At 38.7% G+C, this 19484-nt stretch overlaps 1 protein-coding gene across 4 annotated transcripts in view; it reads right to left on the bottom strand.

The window, feature by feature from the left end:
• phactr2 (phosphatase and actin regulator 2) overlaps window positions 1–9821 on the bottom strand; it is a 92461-nt gene extending 82640 nt beyond the window's left edge. For 2 of the 4 annotated variants that reach the window (XM_035404984.1, XM_035404985.1), the window contains exon 1: window positions 9595–9821. In XM_035404984.1, coding sequence (XP_035260875.1) covers window positions 9595–9727 — 133 coding nt within the window. In that variant the 5' untranslated portion in view covers window positions 9728–9821. The remainder of the gene's footprint in view (window positions 1–9594) is intronic. The other 2 variants (XM_035404988.1, XM_035404989.1) reach the window with 2 other exon arrangements.
• Window positions 9822–19484: the final 9663 nt, after the last annotated feature.

Here is a 19484-nt window from a genome sequence, read left to right as displayed (position 1 = left end):
CACAGATAATAATCTATATGTTATGTTCAAACATATGGGAAAACTATATACTTTTATTTCAATACATTTACTCACATGCTTCACTGTTTTTTTATTTAAGTAATCTAATTTTTTTCTGAAAACCATAGGTGCCATAATTATTGGCATCCCTAACAATTATTGTAAGTAAAATCAAACAAAATGAAATTGGCAATACAATTTTACTTAATTTAGTTCATCTCAGTCTAAAGGAACTATATTGTGTCATTCCATCACTTCCAGTTTCACTATAGAATAAAAATGAGGTAACAAGCATACAAAATCCCTTCGTCATCCATCAGCATGGGAAAAGCCAAATAACTGTCAATTCAGAAGAGACCGATGGTAATTTACGAGTCTGGTAATGGGTACAAAAAAAGACATAAACAGTTAAACATACCACTTAGGACTGTAAGGGCAATAATAAAAAGGTGTAAAACATATGGAATGGTTGCAAATTTGCCAGGAACAGGAAGCAAGTGCATGGTGTCCCCACGGACGGTGAGGAAGATGGTGAGGGAGGCCATTAATAACCCAAGGATCACTGTGTAAGAACTACAGAGATTGGTTTGTTTCTTGCAGTCAACAAGTCAAAAAAACATAAAATGGCACCTCCATATCAACTAAAGCCGCGTTTCCACCGCAGGAACTTTACCGCGGAACTAAGAACCTTTTGAGGAACTCAGTGCGTTTCCACCGCAGGAACTAGGGTCTAAATTTAGTTCCTGGGGCTTTATTTTACCCCCCAAAAGGTTCCTGCTCGGGGGGTAGTACTTTCCGAAAGTACAGGAACCTTTTGGGTGGAGCTTGCAGCGCTGAACATTTCTGATTGGTCGAGTAGGCTACTCGCAGCATTTTTTTGTATTTATTTTCCGCCATTACCCGCCATGTTTGAAAATATGCAGCCGCAAACCAATTTATTTTCATAATAACTTCAAATCAAACTTGTATGTTATGCGGCGCAGTAGCCTAGTTTTGGTTATAGCCTGCCAACGTCTTGGAATTATAACGTGTGCTCTTCTGTTCTTTTCTTGCTTTAGTATTCGTTTTATAAAATGCTAAGCATTCGTGCTGGGACGGCATATTACGTAGGCTACCAAAACATTCAAACGGATTAATTCGGTTGCTGAATATTTTCTTCCGGATTTTCTTTGTTAGCCCGTTGTAATTGACTCAAAACGTTTGATACAGTTATGTGAGGTATGCGGTAGTTCTGCGTAATTAACATTGGTGATACAGTACAAGCAAACTGGAAATCACCTTCCGCACTTTTTGGCAGGGTAAAATAACAGGTTAATTCTAGTAATCGTCCCTTTAGCTTTTTCAGACTGCCGTAATTTTACTCAATTTTACTGCCATTTTTCAATTCCACGAAAAGACCAGGAAGACTATGGACTAATTTATGGTGCATGGTTCGCATCTGGAGGGCACACTTCGCTGCTCGGCTAGCAGTAACTTCGAAGGAAAGCAAACGGTGGCTGTACCACTACTAATTTAAATTTTCACGCAAGTCCGAGTTTTCGTTCTATTCTTGTCATTTTGCGATTAGCCTATATGGAATTGACGACGAGAAAGTAATCAAACAGCAAATTGTTTACAACGTGTGCATGTTTTCTGCTGTTGTTGCCAGTTATACATATAAATGTGAATGCATTCTGTCGCTTCGGATGTCAAGACATGAAAGCGAATGTTCGCATAAAAACATAATGAATGTGTTTGAGAGGATATATGAAAATCAATAAATACAAAAGTAACCATATATAGTCATTGTTGGTAACCCGTTGTATATAAGCGGAATAAACCCCGGAGGGGTTTATTCCGTCGCTTTTTCAACGTCGCTTTTTCATACGTCAGTGGGCTAATTTGCCTAATTTAGACCGCGGTGGAAACGCAGACAACCATGGGCTGAAGGAACCTTTTAGTTCCTGGTAAAGTAGTTCCTGGGACTAAAAGTTCCGGGTAATTTTGGTGGAAACGCGGCTTAAGTCTTTGGAAGGGCGGCAGGAAGACAGCCCTTACTGAGCACAATAAACAAAACCAAGAATCTGGATCTTGCCAAACCTCATTGGAATTATGACTGAAAGAGAGTGTTATTGTCAGATAAGACCAAAATTGAACGTTTTGGCCATACACACCATCGACACGTTTGGTGGCAAAAGAGGAATGTATACAGGAGAACCACCTCATACCTACTGTCAAATATAGAGGTGGGTCATTGATATTTTGGAGATGTTTTGCTGGCAGTGGTCCCGGGGCACTATTTTAGATCAATGGCACAATTAATTCAACAAAGTACCAGGAAATTCTGTCAGAATATTTGGTCTCTGCTAAGAAGCTAGGACTTGGTCATAGGTAGATTGTCCAGCAGGACAATGACTCCAAGCATACATCAAAATCTAAACAGAAATGCTTAAGTGAAATCAACATCCATGTTTTCCAATGGCCATCTCAGTCTTCAGACTTAAATCCATCAAAAACCTGTGGTCTGAACTGAAGAGGGGGGTCCAAAAGTGCAAACCCAGATATATCTACATGGAGCATTGGTCAAAAACCCCTCCAATTGTGTTCTCTAACCTTATCACAAATTATAGGAAAAGACTCATGGCTGTCATCTTTGCCAGGGGTGTTTTCACAAAGTATTAAACCGGGGGTGCCAATAATTGTGGAACCTGTTTTTTGGGGAAATATCTTTTATTTGGTTGATTACTTTGGCTGATTCCAATGAATCATTAATCAAGCACACTAGTTAACACATGTTGGAAAATAAAGCTTATGTCGATAACTGTATTATTGTTGAGCATTTTTTTACGGCATTTTTTGTGCATATTTATCAAGGGTGCCAATAATTTTGGAGCCCACTGTAGATCTGGCCCTTTACAATAGTTTAAGATGAAAGATCGCAAAATAATGCAAACACATTGTGACACACTGTGGTACACATACATAAATATGCAATCATTCACATTTGTATGTTTTTCTACACTCTACATTATGTATTCTTTTGTTACATGAGGCTGGGATGACACATTACAATTATGATCACTCCAAGGGAAATTTTACATTCATCCAGCACATACCAGCATACAGTAAATTTGAATGAGTATTTTCCATTCCTACTAACAGCTAGGGCTGTTAGTTAGCCCCAAATACAAAAGTGCTGACTATTATTAGCATAGGCTAACAGTTGTCTCTTACAATCAGGGGCATGTGCAGAGGTGGGCCTGTGGTGGCACCTGACCCCCCAAATAAATTGATTGGCTACCCCAGGTGCCACCCTACACACATTGGGAAATTATAGGTCATTTGGTTGTCAAAAACACTGACTTGGCTGTTCCATTAGTGAGCACCCAAGTTTAAAAGCAAATCTAAAGCCCCAGCTTTCACACACATGCATCTTAGCCCTTAAATGTTCCGGCAGTTTTCATTGTCGCCGTCCTGTGTGAACAGATGCGGAGTTGATTTTCCATGTGAGCAGCAGAGGCGGCAGGATTTCATTTGTGGGTGGGCCAAGGTAATAGTGCGGGCGCCAAATTATTTAGGATTGAGATAGCATCACATTCATTTAGTTTATATAGGACAATATGCTAGTAACGTTAAAGTAATAACATAATTTACAGAATACAGAGACATCCTTTCCTCAATTTGCTATAGAATAAAAGCCATAGAATGACCCATCAAAAAACATGAACTACTTCAGGTTGAAAATAACCACTCAGACCAGCATAACATCACAAATCAAAGACCCAAATGTAATCAATATCATTGTTTTTATTGAGCCTGGCCTAATCTTTCATTAAAAACAGTTCATTCAGTTTTTCCCTAACTTATAACTTCACAAATGTCCAAATATTCACATTACAACATGTTACAATACTTAAAAACTTTTGATACCATTCTTTGGATAGATGCATATCAACAATTACAGGACAAATCACTGCTAATAGAAGATACTGGAGCCGTGATTTTATGAGGTAAATTTGATCATTTAGCCTACAGTAGAAATGGAATAAACAATATCGCTGTCCTTGCTTGGGGTAGCTTCATCTTGTAAAAACACCATTACAAAATTACTTATGTGCTATACAGGCCTACTTTCCCCTAGTAAACATCTGTGGCAGGCTCTTCTAGTTTTAAGTTGCTTTTTTACGTAGCACCATATAGGCCTACCAATGGCAGATATAGCTAGCTATTTAACTTGGCTAACAGAATTGTATTTATTGCGTTTGACTGAAAACAAGTCCACATAAGCATTTCAGTTTTAGTTGAATGCTTCCATTGTTTATCTAATGTTATTTATTTTGGGATCATACAACTGAGCAATATGGCTGAAGTTACTGTAAGTTATCTTAAAACTATCACTCTTCAACTGTGCTGTAGGCTACTGCCAGGATTTTCACTGCTGCTAAAACTATTAGGCCTATTCAGTGGAATAGCTGTTTCAAAGATGAACCAATATAACGTAAATAGCCTATATTTGTCTTATATTGCTCTGGTGGGTAGACATCCTGCCTTGCCTAATCTATCCAAAACTGTCATGTGTGACCAGACTCGACACTGAATTATTCCCTATAGGTGACCTATGTGTGGTATTCCAAATTCCTATTAGTAGTCTGTAAAAAAACATTTTACTGTGATAAGAGTGGGTGGGGGGTGTTGTTTATTGATATATGTGCCCCTGTGTAATTCGGTGCCCAGCTTCCCCTTTAAAATTGCTCCACTGCTTATGATCAATACAATTATAACAATATCAACAATATGACGTAAATACATAAATAATCAAAATGTTACAAGCAGCAATATGTACATTTCCGTATATATCCTAGCTAGACTTCATGCTTCCCAGAGAATTTGCTTTAGCCATGCTGTTGAGTTGGCAAAATTTGTAAAATCTTCCAAAATAATAATAATAATAATAATAATAATAATAATAACAATAACAATAATAATAATAATAATAATAATAATAATAATAATAATAATAAATAAAAATTCAAATAAAACAATTGCGCCTCAACAGGTGCTTGTATATTACTGTATACTACAGTTGAATGCACAACGATGTGCTGAAGAGATACAGGGGGCTCTCACTCTTTGTAAAAAAATTCTAAGGAAACATGTTAAATACCATTGGAAAGCGTGTACTGTCCTCTACACAATAAAAAATTTAATGAGAATGAACTGAAAGGAGTTACACCGAAATAAAATGCAAGTGGGGTTTTGCGCATGGCTGTTGTAAATATTTGCATGTTTATTTCTCAAATTGATTGTTCAACAAATGACCACTAAATCTTGAAAGGGACATCTTTACATGTAAAACCAATGGTAAGATTGTATATTTATTCCATATTTAGTCACAGATATTGATAGTAGAATGACGTGGTATAATTCCACAAAAATCACTTGTTTATTTTGCTATTCAGTAAGCAGTGTTTGTCACCATTGTACTGGCATAACTTTGGGCTATTGCTGCCTTTATCTCATTGTTATGACAGAATACTAATTTTTCATGGTGAAATGGATGCTATTGTTTGGTTTTGTCATGCTTGAATGATATAGTTGCAGATGAGACGGCAGAGAGGAGGTGCTTGTTAAATGAATGACCTACGTGACTATGGTAGCACTTAGAAACTCCATATTTATCATAGTTGTTGTGTAATGTGTACTAATAAATATAAAACTCAGAGTTTGTTGCTTCTACTGATAATTTGTTTGCAGGAGTGCCAGTCACTAGGAGGTTTGCGCTAAAGGGTTAACAATAGGTTGCAATGAACCAGTGCATGAAAATTAGTCTAAAACAGGATGTTGTGTAGTGTGTATATGAAATATGAGCTAAATTCAGAGGTGAGTACCTTAAGACACTAAAATAAATATAGTACGTGATAAATTCAGTTGAATTACAGCAATGAAATGCTGAAACATAAAATATTCTTTAAAATGGAATACATTCTACAGAAGCATGTATTTATGTTCACTGACAAATTTTATTTTTATTTATTTATTTTTTTAACAATTTTTAAACACATCTGTTTATACATCCCACCCAAACCTCAAATTGTGTAAAATTGGTCCAGGATTAATATTAGGTCTAATTAACTTGTTTGTATAGAAATTACCTGTACAAAGCAGGACATCCTACCTACGCTAGACTTATTTGCCATTATACGATACAGGAAGGGTGCCTTCATGGCTGTCAGTTGAATAGTGTCTTTGACAAGCCGGAAGCAACACTGCTGTTCAAGGAAGGCTTTATTCTGGAAACAAAGTTACATGTCAACTAGGCAGGTCTGCAGGAAGTGGTTTCAAACTGGCAGCTGTTATTTTTTGCATGACATTTAAGAGCTTGGTACCATCAAATTAGTTTCCCAAAGCTCAGAACGTGTTTCTGCACTGCGAACAGAAAATAAAAAGGGGTGGGCTATACTTGTGAAACTTCTTATTTCTTTAGACCTGATCTCACAATTGTCCCCATGACCTCATGTTGTGGTAAAACCACAAAAACATAGCCTTGTTTCCTAAGCACTTCTGAGTGCAGTCGACGTGATCTCCTGGTTTAGACTCAATAACAAATAGGCACGGTTTCTGAATGCATTGGTTGGTTACATTCCTTCTCAGATTTTCAATCTTGTATTTGGCCCACACCATGTGCCTACATTTGATGATGAGTACAGAAGCTACAGAATGTTTGATAAGGAAACCTGTTAACCCTCCCTGTGCTGCATTGGGCTGTATGGTTTCTGTCCTTGCCCACAGTTTCACGCTTCCCTCTCAGTAGCACTTATGCTATGTGTGTTGTAGCTCTCACAATGTGAGAGAGAACAGAAAGCAAACGTTTGCTTGTTTGCTGCTGCTCTATTAAAACAAGCAAGTTCCTGCTCCACACTCCAGCATGTAAATTTACACTCTTTTTACCTCACCCCATCACTGGTTATAATTTGAGGATTTAGTGATAACCTGCCATATCCATGATGACATGATATAGGTATTAGGCCATTTCTGAATATTTGTATTTATGAATAATAAGCATTCTGATGCAGGATTAATCCAGCAGTAAATAATACACAACAGAAATGTATATCAATATTAAAGCCTTAGGCATAGTTTAGCGGACAATTAAATTAACCATCAAAAAAAAAAGTAAACCAGCCCAGGGGTGGTCACTCATTTCTTTTCCTCAGCTGGCTCTTTGGGCCTCAGGTTATTTTATGTAGTGGCTCAGGACCAATTCATTGTGCCAAAGTTATAACACCTAAAAGAAATAAAAAATGGAATGCATATAATATTATTTATTTTTATAGAATGAAATGTATTATGTAATATTCCATATGAAATACAAAGGTTACTTAGATGTTTTACGTAGACAGTTGAACAAGTATTTCCTGAGGACCACACCTCTCTACTGCAAAAGCAGCTTACAGTTGAACTTCTGGTCCATGGGGGAATTTTGGTCCGTGTGTTGTTTCCATAAACTTGGACACCTTTCAAAATGTATTGTAACCCATTAAAAAGCTGCTGCATTTTCCCCTAAACCACAGGAAAAACCAATAGGCAACATCTAATCCTTAGCTTAGTCATATTTCAAGTAAAATCTTCATTCCACTCCACCTGCAATGTTTTCTATTTCTCCTTATAATCTCTGCTTTCTACATCACTGGACTGCATCATTCTTCTAGTTTTATTTTGCTGTGAAACTGTTGCCAGTGATACTGCAGCTCAAACTGCAGGTAACATTAGCTACATATAGGCTGTCTAAAAAATTGACTAAAAAAGAATGGACAGGTGTTATTGGCAAGTAGAGAGGACGGTGTGATAATCTTGACAGTTCAGCAAATACATGGAATATAAATAAAATATAAAAAAAAGAGATTGAAATAGTAAATTAATGATCCATTAATAAATAACAAACCTGTGATCCATTAAATCAGTGTGAAAATATGATTTTCCTAAAATGATGCAGCATTTAAGCCGAATCAATACAGGAACAGCAACTCACAATCTTGCAGGCTGCAAGTTGTGTCAAAGCAGTGTCTGTATGCAGCAGCCAGTCGACTGACATGAAACAGCTGCAAAGTCTTCAGCCCCGAGCGGTATACACTTAAACAGGCATGTGTTCCACAATAACACATTTAGATGGGTGCTTTCAAACAGAGGTCTGTTTTCCTCCCATCTAATGGATATATTCAGATCACCAAAGCAGATAACAGGGTTTAGCATTTGTAGTCCATGAGCAGCTGAAAATACTATAGTGAGATTTCACAGAGGCCCCTGCTACATATTATTGAGTATTACACTGAGAGCCAGGCACTAACACAGGCGTTAGCTGTTCAAATACGCAGAAAAAGCACAGGAAGAGACCATCAAACTAAGGTCACAGATAAAGACCTTTTGAAATGTGAAACATCAACCCACATCTTTTGCATGCGTAATGTTTGTCTTCTATATCAGTGTTGCAAAGCACATAGGTTTTGATATGTGTCACAGAAGACCTTAGCAGTGTTTTCCTTGCAGCAAGCAAGCGGATATATTTTGTTTCCACAGCAATCACACCATTTTTACGATCTCCTTACTCCATTTCAGATTAGACCGCTTTGACTTTATGGATATGACAACATTGTTTGAACATGGTTAGAGAACAAAGATTTTCAGTTTACTTTCAGTTCTTGCAGGTATAAAACACAAAGGGCAATGGACACAAACAACCCACTTAGGAGTCAACTATAAAGATGAGACAATTGTTTTGAAATGATGCAACTACAATATAACACCTTTTCTGTTTAGTCTTGTACATATGATCACACAATTTAAGAGTATGTAGAATCAAACGTGTAGCAGGCCAAACCAGTGCAGAGAACACAATTCTTTCATTCAGAAATAGGAATCTCTTCTAAATTAATTTCAGTCCTAAAACAAAGGGATTATTTGTGATTTGTTTAATTAGCATCTATTATTATTCATATTCTTATATTTCAAAATATTATAATTTCCTACAACAGATCTCATGTTTCATAAAACAATTAAAAACACACACATTTTAAGAGCTTATGTGTGTTCTGCTAGAGATGCTAATTACAGCAGGTAATCTTGGAGCAGCAAGTCAAAGAATATTATGTAACTACAGTACCAGCACAGGCATACTAACCAGAAAAGGCAATAGATACTATTAGTTACTGAGTTACATGAGCCTAGACCATAAGGTTTGAGTTCATATTGTACCTACAAGTGCATTCCAAAATCAAAAAGGAATTTCACTTTTCACTTCTATATCTATTTCTTTCCATCCTGACACGTATAGCAAATAAAATAAAAAATAAAACATCAGTATTATATAGATATATACTATATACCCTAGTCATTTAAGAAGTTATATCAGCATTATTGACGAAAGGTTTTAGACAGCTGCATGCAAATAATAAAATTAAAATAAAAAGTACAGTAGATAGGGAAATACGAACAGCTAAATGTTATGATAGACAGTAAGATTCTGGAGATTTAGCAGCAATGCATTATAGATTTTCTCATCGCAGCCATTATTTGATTTCCCTGCAAACCCCGCCATAATCGTACATCTGGTTGTCTTACCTGAGCAGGCAGCTTGTAGTCTGCTGAATATTCGCGCTCTAAAACCCGAAGTGTCACTTTGTGAACGAACTCTTTGCAAGGAGCAGATCGGTAAAAAACTGTTCTTATCCGAATGAAAGTCCTCGCTTGCCATTAAAACTCGTGAAAATTAATAGCGATAACAGCAGCCTAGTTATACCGCGACTGCACAATTGCTTTTTGGAACGTGCATCGCACAGATACACTGAGTAGAGTTGTACTTCAGGAAGTACAACGTGAGAAAACACAAAGCAAGACGGCTGATACAACGGAGTTATCTTTTCACCTGGTATTTCGAAAATGAAATACTCCAGTCGGACAGTAAATCAGTATATTTACTATACTGCTGCTACTTAATACAATTGCAGAGCTGACATTATATGCACACCCAACATGAAATGTTTTATCGCAGCAATGGAGAACTGGGGTGTAAACAATTCATGTTATTATAATTATATATGGGAAATATGAAAAATACTGTATGCATACTGAATTAGAAAATGTTTCATTGTACCATGTTGGAGATATGACTAAATGTAATGTTAACGAAATTTAGGAATAGTCGACAATGCTACCTTTGAGAATAGGCTAGATTACCTGTGATTTTTTGTTATTGGGAAATGGATGGCAGGAGCTTCAGTCACAAAGACCACTCGTCTTGCTACTGTTTCAATAGGAATAGTGACTAAAGGGACATCTGCATTTAGATATATGGGAAAGGCATCAGTAAATTGGGTTGGAAACTGTATTCAGAAAAACACGTTTGATTGTGGTGCTCGTGCTTTAGTGTGATATGTAAGGAAAAACAAAACTGCAACTCTTCCTCAGGTGACTGAGTCAATGGAGGACATGATCTGACTGTCAGCAAGAAAAGTCCATCGAAAACTACACACAGAGGGATATAATAAGGTTGATATTCATAAGCCCCTCATTACAAATATGAATTCAAAAACCATAGGCACTGGTCTACAGAGATATGGGGGGAGAAAAGTGATATAGTCCAATGAGTCATCCTTCACCATATTCTCGACAAGTGGGCAAGTGCATGTATGGCATACACTGTTAGAGGCCTGAATGTTTGACCGAAACAGTGATGGGGTCCAGTGGCTCTGCTGTGGGAGGTGTTTTCCTGGCATCATTTGGATCCACTTGTCCCCTTCGAGTACTGTTACTTAAATCATGGCCCTCGAGATCCAAGAACTGCTGGTTTTCCACCCTCCCTTTACCTGGAAGTCAGGTGTGAATAGAGTCTGGCCAATCAGTAGCACTAATTGCTTCGTTAATTACCAAGGGGGAAAAGAAACCAGGGCTGGATTTGGATTTGAGGTCCAGATTTGAGTATCCATGCCTTAGAGGGAAGGGTCACTGCAAATGAATATAAAGTAATTCTGAGTTTATCTGAGTTCTGGTATCATCTTTATCCTATGATGAAACATTTCTGTCCTGATGAGAGTGGTCTCTTCGAATGCCACTTGACCTGTCAAACCTGCAGCTTGAAGTCTTCTCTTCACAGTTGAAACTGAGTCTTACTTACTTTGACCACTGTTAAGCTGTACTTGAAGCTGTTGTCCTGTGAGCCTCCTATCACACAATGACCCAACCTACAGGGCACGAGGGTGACTGAATAGTTTGAATATGAAAATTATGTATTTGTAGAATCTATGCCAAGGTGCATTGATGCTGGTCTGGTGGCTTGTGGTGGCCCAACACCTTACTAAAACATTTAATGTTGGTTTTTCCTTTAATCTGTCACCCAACTGTATGAAGCTGATTTACTGAGGCAATATTATGATATGCCTATTTAAGGTAATTATACCTTTATATGGGCTGATATAACAACAGTAAATTTAGGGAGCCATTACATAGGATATTTGAAACAGTTTCCAGTTTCAACTGTTTGGTGATGAGCAAGGCCCAGGGGGGTCATTCCTATGTTCCAAGGGTCCTATGCTCCCAGGGTCCTATGTTCCCCAGATTTATATGGCACATAATGGGAACATGACAAAGGGTCCTATGTTCTCCAGCTCTGCATATGTGCTCTCCCAGGGTCCTATGTTCCCCAGCTCTAAAAATCAAATAAAATGATAACCATTGGTTCGGGTCTAATTTTACCCGGATACAATAGGAGCGTTAATGTGTGTTAACAGAATATTGAACTGGGGAACATAGGACCCTGGAAACATAGAACCTTGGGAACATAGATATGCTTCCGGCCCAGGCTATATGTATACAAAATAGGAAGAGATTTTACTGTGGGAACTTTGAGATATTCCCATTTCTAAGGTAATTATAACTGTATATGGGCTTATATGACAACACTAAATTTAGGAGATAATTACACTGGATTTTTGCACAATTAGTTCACACTTTGACTTAATTTCTGATAAGCAAGGGCCAGACTGTGTGCATACCAAATATGAGGAGGTTTTGCTGTCATAATCTTGAGATATTTAAGGTCATTATAGCTGTAAATGGTTGTATAGTAGGTTTGATAGATCATTACACAGGATCTTTCCATAATTAGGACATAATTTGATTTGAGATGAGCAAGGCCTAGACTTTTTGCATACTATTTTAAGATACTGTATGACCATTCAAGTTGTTTATAACTGTATCATTGTATCCAGCAACACTATCACTAAGAGATCATTTCACAGGACTTCTAGAATTAGTCCACACTTTCAGCTGAATGTTGATAAGCAAGGCCTAGGCTATATGAATGAAGTATGAAGATTTTTCACCATGATAACTATGAGATTTGACAATTTAAGGTGTATTGTAACTGTACAGTATATGAGCATATCTGGTAACACTGCCTTCCAGAGTCAATTGCACAGGCTTTTCCCCATAATTAGTCCACTTTATTTGCTTGTCAAATATGAAGAGGTTTCAGTGTGGAAATTTATATAGATGATTTGCATTCATTATAGCTGTATATAGGCATATATGGCAACACTCTTCAGTAGCTTGCGCCCCTTTTTTAAATTATTTACAAAACTATTCTTATATTTTTCTCCATTTATTCACCAAATATAAAGGCAAAAAAAAATAAGCATGACTAAAGCCGCAAGCGATGTTGAGAGGGGTCCAAGCATTGGCACTATCTCACCCCCTATGGAGCGATTTTTAACCCTCCTATTATGTTCAAATTAACTAACAACTTTTAGGTTTGGGGTCAATTTGACCCCAGCAATATAAACCTGCAGAAAATAATTGTAACTGAAAGTGTTACCGAAGTTTCTCTCTCAGCTACTTTAGGCCTTTCTACTGACCATCTTAATAGCCCAGTAAATAAAACATGACTCCCCCCATCCTCCCCTTACATCAAGTATTGATTTTATATGACGATTGCGAAATATGCAAATGACTGTACAATCTCATTCATTGACCTAAAATGGAAAACAAAGTATGTTTTGGTGTTTGCAGGGCTTTATGTTGGTATTAAGTGCTCATTAAAAAAGAAAAATAACATTTGTAAAGAAACACCTTTTATTATCAAGCGTAGTAACATTTTATGTTCAGGGTCAATTTGACCCCAGGAAAAAATATTTAAAATGTCAAATATTTCAAATGTTTAGGTTCAGAAAACACTTCAGAGCATCAATAAGTAACATATGACAGTTATTCAATAATGATGAAACACCAATAAAAAGTAAATTAATCACCAGAATTGAGTTTTGATAAAAAATGAACATAACAGCTCAACTAGGTACCCGTGGGTACCAATTCTTCATTCAGACGAGATAGGTGCAAGTTTGTCACACTCCTGTTGACTCTGCCTTGTTTCCCTGTCATCAAAGCATATAATGTGGGAGAAAACATGAAATGTCTCCAGAGACATTGTGGCTGGAAAAATTGCCCTACCAGTGTCAGCATTCTAAAGCTTACTGTTGCTTCACCTTTTGACTTGTACACTCCTGCCAAAATAAGCAACCCAATATAGGATTGCTAGTGAGTCACATCCAGCTCTTTCCAATTGTCACCATACACATGCCTCCCCTCTAAGTTTGTCATCTCAAGAATATCCTTTTGCATTGATGGTGTTATGAAGATTTCAAATGCAGACTTTATGTCTTGTACATGACTGCTAGCATAGCCTATCTGGTGGAGCCTGGAACCATTTTGATGATATTAGCAGCACTAAGCCTACCCTGTCTTTCAACTGGGGATCCGAACCATAGTAGATCTCTATTTTTGGAAGAGAACATGTCAGTTCTTGGTGGTTGAGAGATGACAGGGGTGTTTCTTGGGGGTTGAGAGATGACATGAGGGTTTATTGGTGGTTGAGAGGCGACAGGAAGGTTTCTTGGTGGTTGAGAGATGACAGGGGGGTTTCTTGGGGTTTGAGAGATGACAGGAGGGTTTCTTGGTGGTTGAGAGATGACAGGACGGTTTATTGGTGGTTGAGAAACAAAAGGAGGGTCAGAATGTGGTATCTCAAAGGCAGGGCAGGTTTTAGCCTGCTATATTAGGGTGTGCTGGTAGAAATAATAGGTGGGCAACTTGGGCGGTGGGTAGCCCAGAGGTTAGAGAAGCGGACTAGTAGCCCGAAGGTTGTAGGTTAAAATCCCTGGCCAGATGGCACAAAAATCTGGCAAAATGACAGTTGTCAACTGCAGGGTTGTCAGAGTCTAGATCAGATGCAAGCCATTGTGCCCTCAGGCCTTTCCAGCTTATGGCTGTGTGTTGGGGTGTTTGGATGGGTTAAATGCAGAAGATTAATTTCCCCATGGGGATTAATAAAGTAGCATTCTATTCTATTCTAATTTATAAAGAACAATTTGAAGCAGGGAAATTGGGATGTAGTGAAGCAGCATTTCTAAGTTTGCTGCTACCCTATGATTTGAGTCAGTGGAGGGTAGGGCTGGTCCGAATGCCATTTTTTAGGCTTTGGACATTTGTTGGTGTTTCCGAACGAAGCCCCGAACGTTCGTTCTCACAAAAACACGTTTAAAAATTAGGAATATACCGCAGGCCTATAGGCTTATTTCACATGGCCGCCATTTTGAAATTTTCCTATGCGAAAACGAGGCTATGGTGGGAAGTGTTCTAGGAGCGGTGCTTACATGAAGCAGAAAAGCGATTTGAGTCGGTGATGCTACTATGGCATATTGTTGTGTACCACGCTGTAAGTCGTATCAAAGACGAGAATGTGATCATGGCTTGTCTTTCCATCGATTTCCGAGTAACCCGGACACCCGTCGCCAGTGGATTGCCAAGATAAGGAGAGATGTTGGACCTTATTTTCAGGTAATGTAACGAGCTAGCTAAGCTAGCGTCTAAGTTAGCTAACTTATCGTTAGCTTACCCTGATAATAACCTCCAAAAGTTCGTAAGATTAATTTACACGTCAACACTCACCTTAACACATCTCTCATCTCAGATCACAGACAGCGCAAGAGTGTGCTCCAAACACTTTTCCAAGGACTGCATATTAAGATCGCTTACCGGTTTGAACAAACTGAAAAACGGGAGTGTGCCGTCTTTGTTTACATGGTGTCAGCCCAAGACCAGAAGGACAATTCAACGCTTCCAGAGGTAACTGTCATCTGACATGAGCCAAACCATTTCCGTATCAGCATGAAAAAGATAATAAATGCATTTAGATCAAACCTACTAGACTATGCATAAAAAACGAACTTTCGTAAATCTCTCTCAATTTGTGTCGACAGTGCTGTTGAAAGGATACAGCAACTGGATAGAGGGGTACATTACTGATATCGAAGGTAAGTTAACGATTTTGCCATCCGTAGGCTGTGCCGGTGTGCTAGCTAATCAGCAAACGGTGTCATAAAATTTTTCCCGACCGTGAAAACTGCCTTGTTTACATTTTGAACATTTGTGGCTAGTGGGTAAATCTATCGCTGTTTTCGTCGCAGCACTGTCCACACAAATGTACGCATGGTCTAGTAGGTTTGATCTAAATGCATTTATTATCTTTTTCATGCTGATACGGAAATGGTTTGGCTAATGTCAGATGACAGTTACCTCTGGAAGCGTTGAATTGTCCTTCTGGTCTTGGGCTGACACCATGTAAACAAAGACGGCACACTCCCGTTTTTCAGTTTGTTCAAACCGGTAAGCGATCTTAATGTGCAGTCCTTGGAAAAGTGTTTGGAGCACACTCTTGCGCTGTCTGTGATCTGAGATGAGAGATGTGTTAAGGTGAGTGTTGACGTGTAAATTAATCTTACGAACTTTTGGAGGTTATTATCAGGGTAAGCTAACGATAAGTTAGCTAACTTAGACGCTAGCTTAGCTAGCTCGTTACATTACCCGAAAATAAGGTCCAACATCTCTCCTTATCATGGCAATCCACTGGCGACGGGTGTCCGGGTTACTCGGAAATCGATGGAAAGACAAGCCATGATCACATTCTCGTCTTTGATACGACTTACAGCGTGGTACACAACAATATGCCATAGTAGCATCACAGACTCAAATCGCTTTTCTGCTTCATGTAAGCACCGCTCCTAGAACACTTCCCACCATAGCCTCGTTTTCGCACAGGAATATTTCAAAATGGCGACCGGCGTGATATAAGCGAATTAGCTTTCATAACCGAAAGTTGCAGTTCATTATAGATCCAGTAGAGGGATCCATTGTATAGCCTAGTCGTGAATGAAGGGTTTCAAGTTTGATATTCCCGTTTATTAAAAGGATCAAATAACACAACAGTTATTTCCAAAATTAAATTTTATAGCACAAAGTCGTTATAAAATCAGCAGATCACTAGCCTAAGTAACAGAAAATGTAACAGGTGCAATCTCATCACGATACAATAAAAAAACAATCACTGTCGGACAAAGCGCTCTGGCAAATAAAAATAGCTAGCCGACAAGAAAACATTGCGCATACAACTTCATTAAATAATAAGTAGGCCTAGCTTGGAACATTTTCAAAACGTTTAAATAAACGAATGCCCTCGCTCGGCCAATCTAGGCTACGTCTGAATAAATAACCTGACAATATGAGGATATTACAACGAGCGTCCAAATAAACAAAATAGATAATATAATCAGCGTTGTTGAGGAGGTTGATGATGCTGAGGGCTGCGACACCAGGGGATACACCTATAATAACAAATTGGCTATTATAATAATAAGAATAATAATATTATTATAATATAATAATACATTTATTTTACGCCAATCGCCTATGCCTGCAACCATTGGCGTAGGAACCGGGGGGGACGGGTGGGACGTCCCCCCCCCCAATGTTTGTAAAGAATCTAATTGTCCCCCCTAATCATAACTGATCCCTTTCCCATGTAAAGCTTTCAATAAAGGCTGCAACAGCAATAAAAGATGGCTTCAAAATTATGCGGAAAGGACTGTAACGCCTGTAAGCATAACGTGAATTATTGACTCCCCTCTTCACACAGTAGCAGTGGTTTACCCCCATGGCCACGAAGAGTTTGAGCTTACGAAAGCACACATGGGATATGTAGTCAACAAATAGAGGTGAATGCTCAAGTCGATCATACTATGGACTTCACTTCCCATAACCCTTATAGAAATAAAAATGGTAAAAACAAATTTTAGGGTAGCGCTTCCGAATTTGCTTGTGTCGAAAGTTCTGCGACGGAAACAGCGATGGATTTACCCAGTATCATCTGTCCAAAATGTAAACAAGCCAGGCTGTTTTCACGGTCGGGAAAACTTTTATGACAACGTCAGCTAAAGTCAGTGACTGACAGCGGTTGGAAAGAACGGTAACGGTAATCTTATATTTGTGACGTTACCTATCAATATGCCAGCTAATGTCATTGTTAGCTAGCTAGTTGTCAATGAATGAACTATGATATCTGATAGTATGATAAGTAGCTAGCTAGTTAATAGCTCTCGGTACACTGTCTGAATGTGCACTTAACTACCTGGCGATAGTTGTACTCGGTTGCTAAGCAGGCAATTAACGTGACTCTCCATGTTGCAGTGTTAGTATTTTAGCCAATGTTTTGTGTAACGTTATGGATACATCTTGTAAAATTACAGGTTTGTAACATATATACATACATATATATATATATATATCTACAACATCAGTCTCCTGTTTCCCTTTCCTGTTGCCAAAATTTCTAACAAATTCATCCATGTCTAAGGTATTTGTTATTGATTTCTCATGGGCCAAGATCACCAAGTTCCTCTTTCTTTCAGTTAACATGGTGCGACGATAGGGGGTTAGGACTCGTGACAGTGTGGAGAAGGAACTCTCACATGATGCTGAAGACACACCAATTACCAGGGCTGTTACATACAATTTATGCAACACAGGAAAAGCTTCCTTACACTCCTGCAGGTGTTTACACACAGTGGACAGGTCTATTTCATTTTGACATTTCTTGGCCAACATTGGTTTTGCAATAAGAATTTCGTTTTTCAGACTCACATCGTCTGCCGCAGTGCCAGCAAGCACATGCAGAGGGAGCAACAAGGTGGAATCTAGAAATGCACTAGATTTTGGTACAAGACTGGATATGGCTGTCATTATGTCTACATTCTTCTTGGAAAATCTGTTTTCCATTTCTGAAATGGCCCTGTCAAGGATGTTGAGCAGGGATCTTTTCAGAGACTGACAGGGGGTGATGGTGGGAGCATCAGAATCTGCATGACCCACAGTTGAGAGCACAACACTTTCACCAAGGTGTTTACTCAGTGTTCTCCTTCTCTTTGGATTATGTGAATCATCCCCAGCAGGTGCCTGAGAAAGCTCTGTCCAACAATCGTCTTTACGGATGTCTTTGAAGGACTCCAGTGATGCACCAACAACCTCACAAGCAGTGCACATATCCACAGACTGAGACTGTAGAATTGCATTTGCTGGTTTCAAGACACCAAGCACCCGCACTAGAAATTTGCCAATCTCAAAGAAATGATGCCTCTTAATTTGAATTAACAGGCCTGATGCCTCAGTGCACAAATCAACTGTGGCATCATCATCCTCTGAGATCTTTGACAAGATAGTGAGAAGACGGTCTTCATTCTCAACAATGCACCTTGTCACATCATAATGGCTTGTCCAGCGAATTTCAACCAGTCGTTTGAGACAAGGAGCGTCATACTTTTCTGACACATAGTGGTGACGGAAGAAGTTATACAGGGAACTAAAGAGGTTGAAAAACTTTTTGGCACATGGCTCAGCCTGCATGGCATGCACAACCACTAAGTCTAACTGGTGGTTATAACAGTGAATATATGGAATATATCTAGCAAGCTTCTTTTGAAGCAATGCTTGCAGACCACCTCGTACTCCACTCATCACCGATGCACCATCATAACACTGGCTAACTATGTTGTCAGCACTGTAGCCAGCATCAGAAAGATGTCTCAGTATTTCAGTGGACATGTACTCAGCATCAAGTTGATGCAAGTCAAGCAACCCAATCAGATGCTCCTCTGGCATGGAATTACATACAAACCGAATCATTATAGACAAAGTCTCAACATTACACCTGTCCCTAGTCCCATCACTTTTCATGCAAAACCCTGCAGAGTCAGCGTTTGCATACCTTTTCCTGACCTCTCCAAGAACCATGTTTGCCAGTGTTTCAATTAACTTGTTCGGAATATCCTTAGAGGTGTACTTGGCATTTTTAGGTATACCCTTAGCAATATCAGCTAGCTTGTCGTCCTTCTCTAAGGTATATTCAAACAATTTAAAAAAAAGACCCACAGCAATGTCATCAGCATCGGTGTCCCGGTGGTCACGCTTTAGGGTTTCTGTTGTTCCACGGAGCCCTAACTCGTTCACACACAGAAACTTAACTACACCACCAATGCTCTTGACATAATATTGATTCTTTTCAAGCTGCGTTTTACCTACCAGCATACAGTCGATGGTTTCCCCTGTTGCCTCTCTGCATTTGTGCTCAG

Source organism: Anguilla anguilla, chromosome 2 (genome assembly GCF_013347855.1).
Source record: "Anguilla anguilla isolate fAngAng1 chromosome 2, fAngAng1.pri, whole genome shotgun sequence".
In the NCBI taxonomy this organism is placed as follows: domain Eukaryota; kingdom Metazoa; phylum Chordata; class Actinopteri; order Anguilliformes; family Anguillidae; genus Anguilla; species Anguilla anguilla.
Note: the sequence above shows the minus strand (reverse complement) of the source record. Positions and strands in the feature narration are given on the sequence as shown.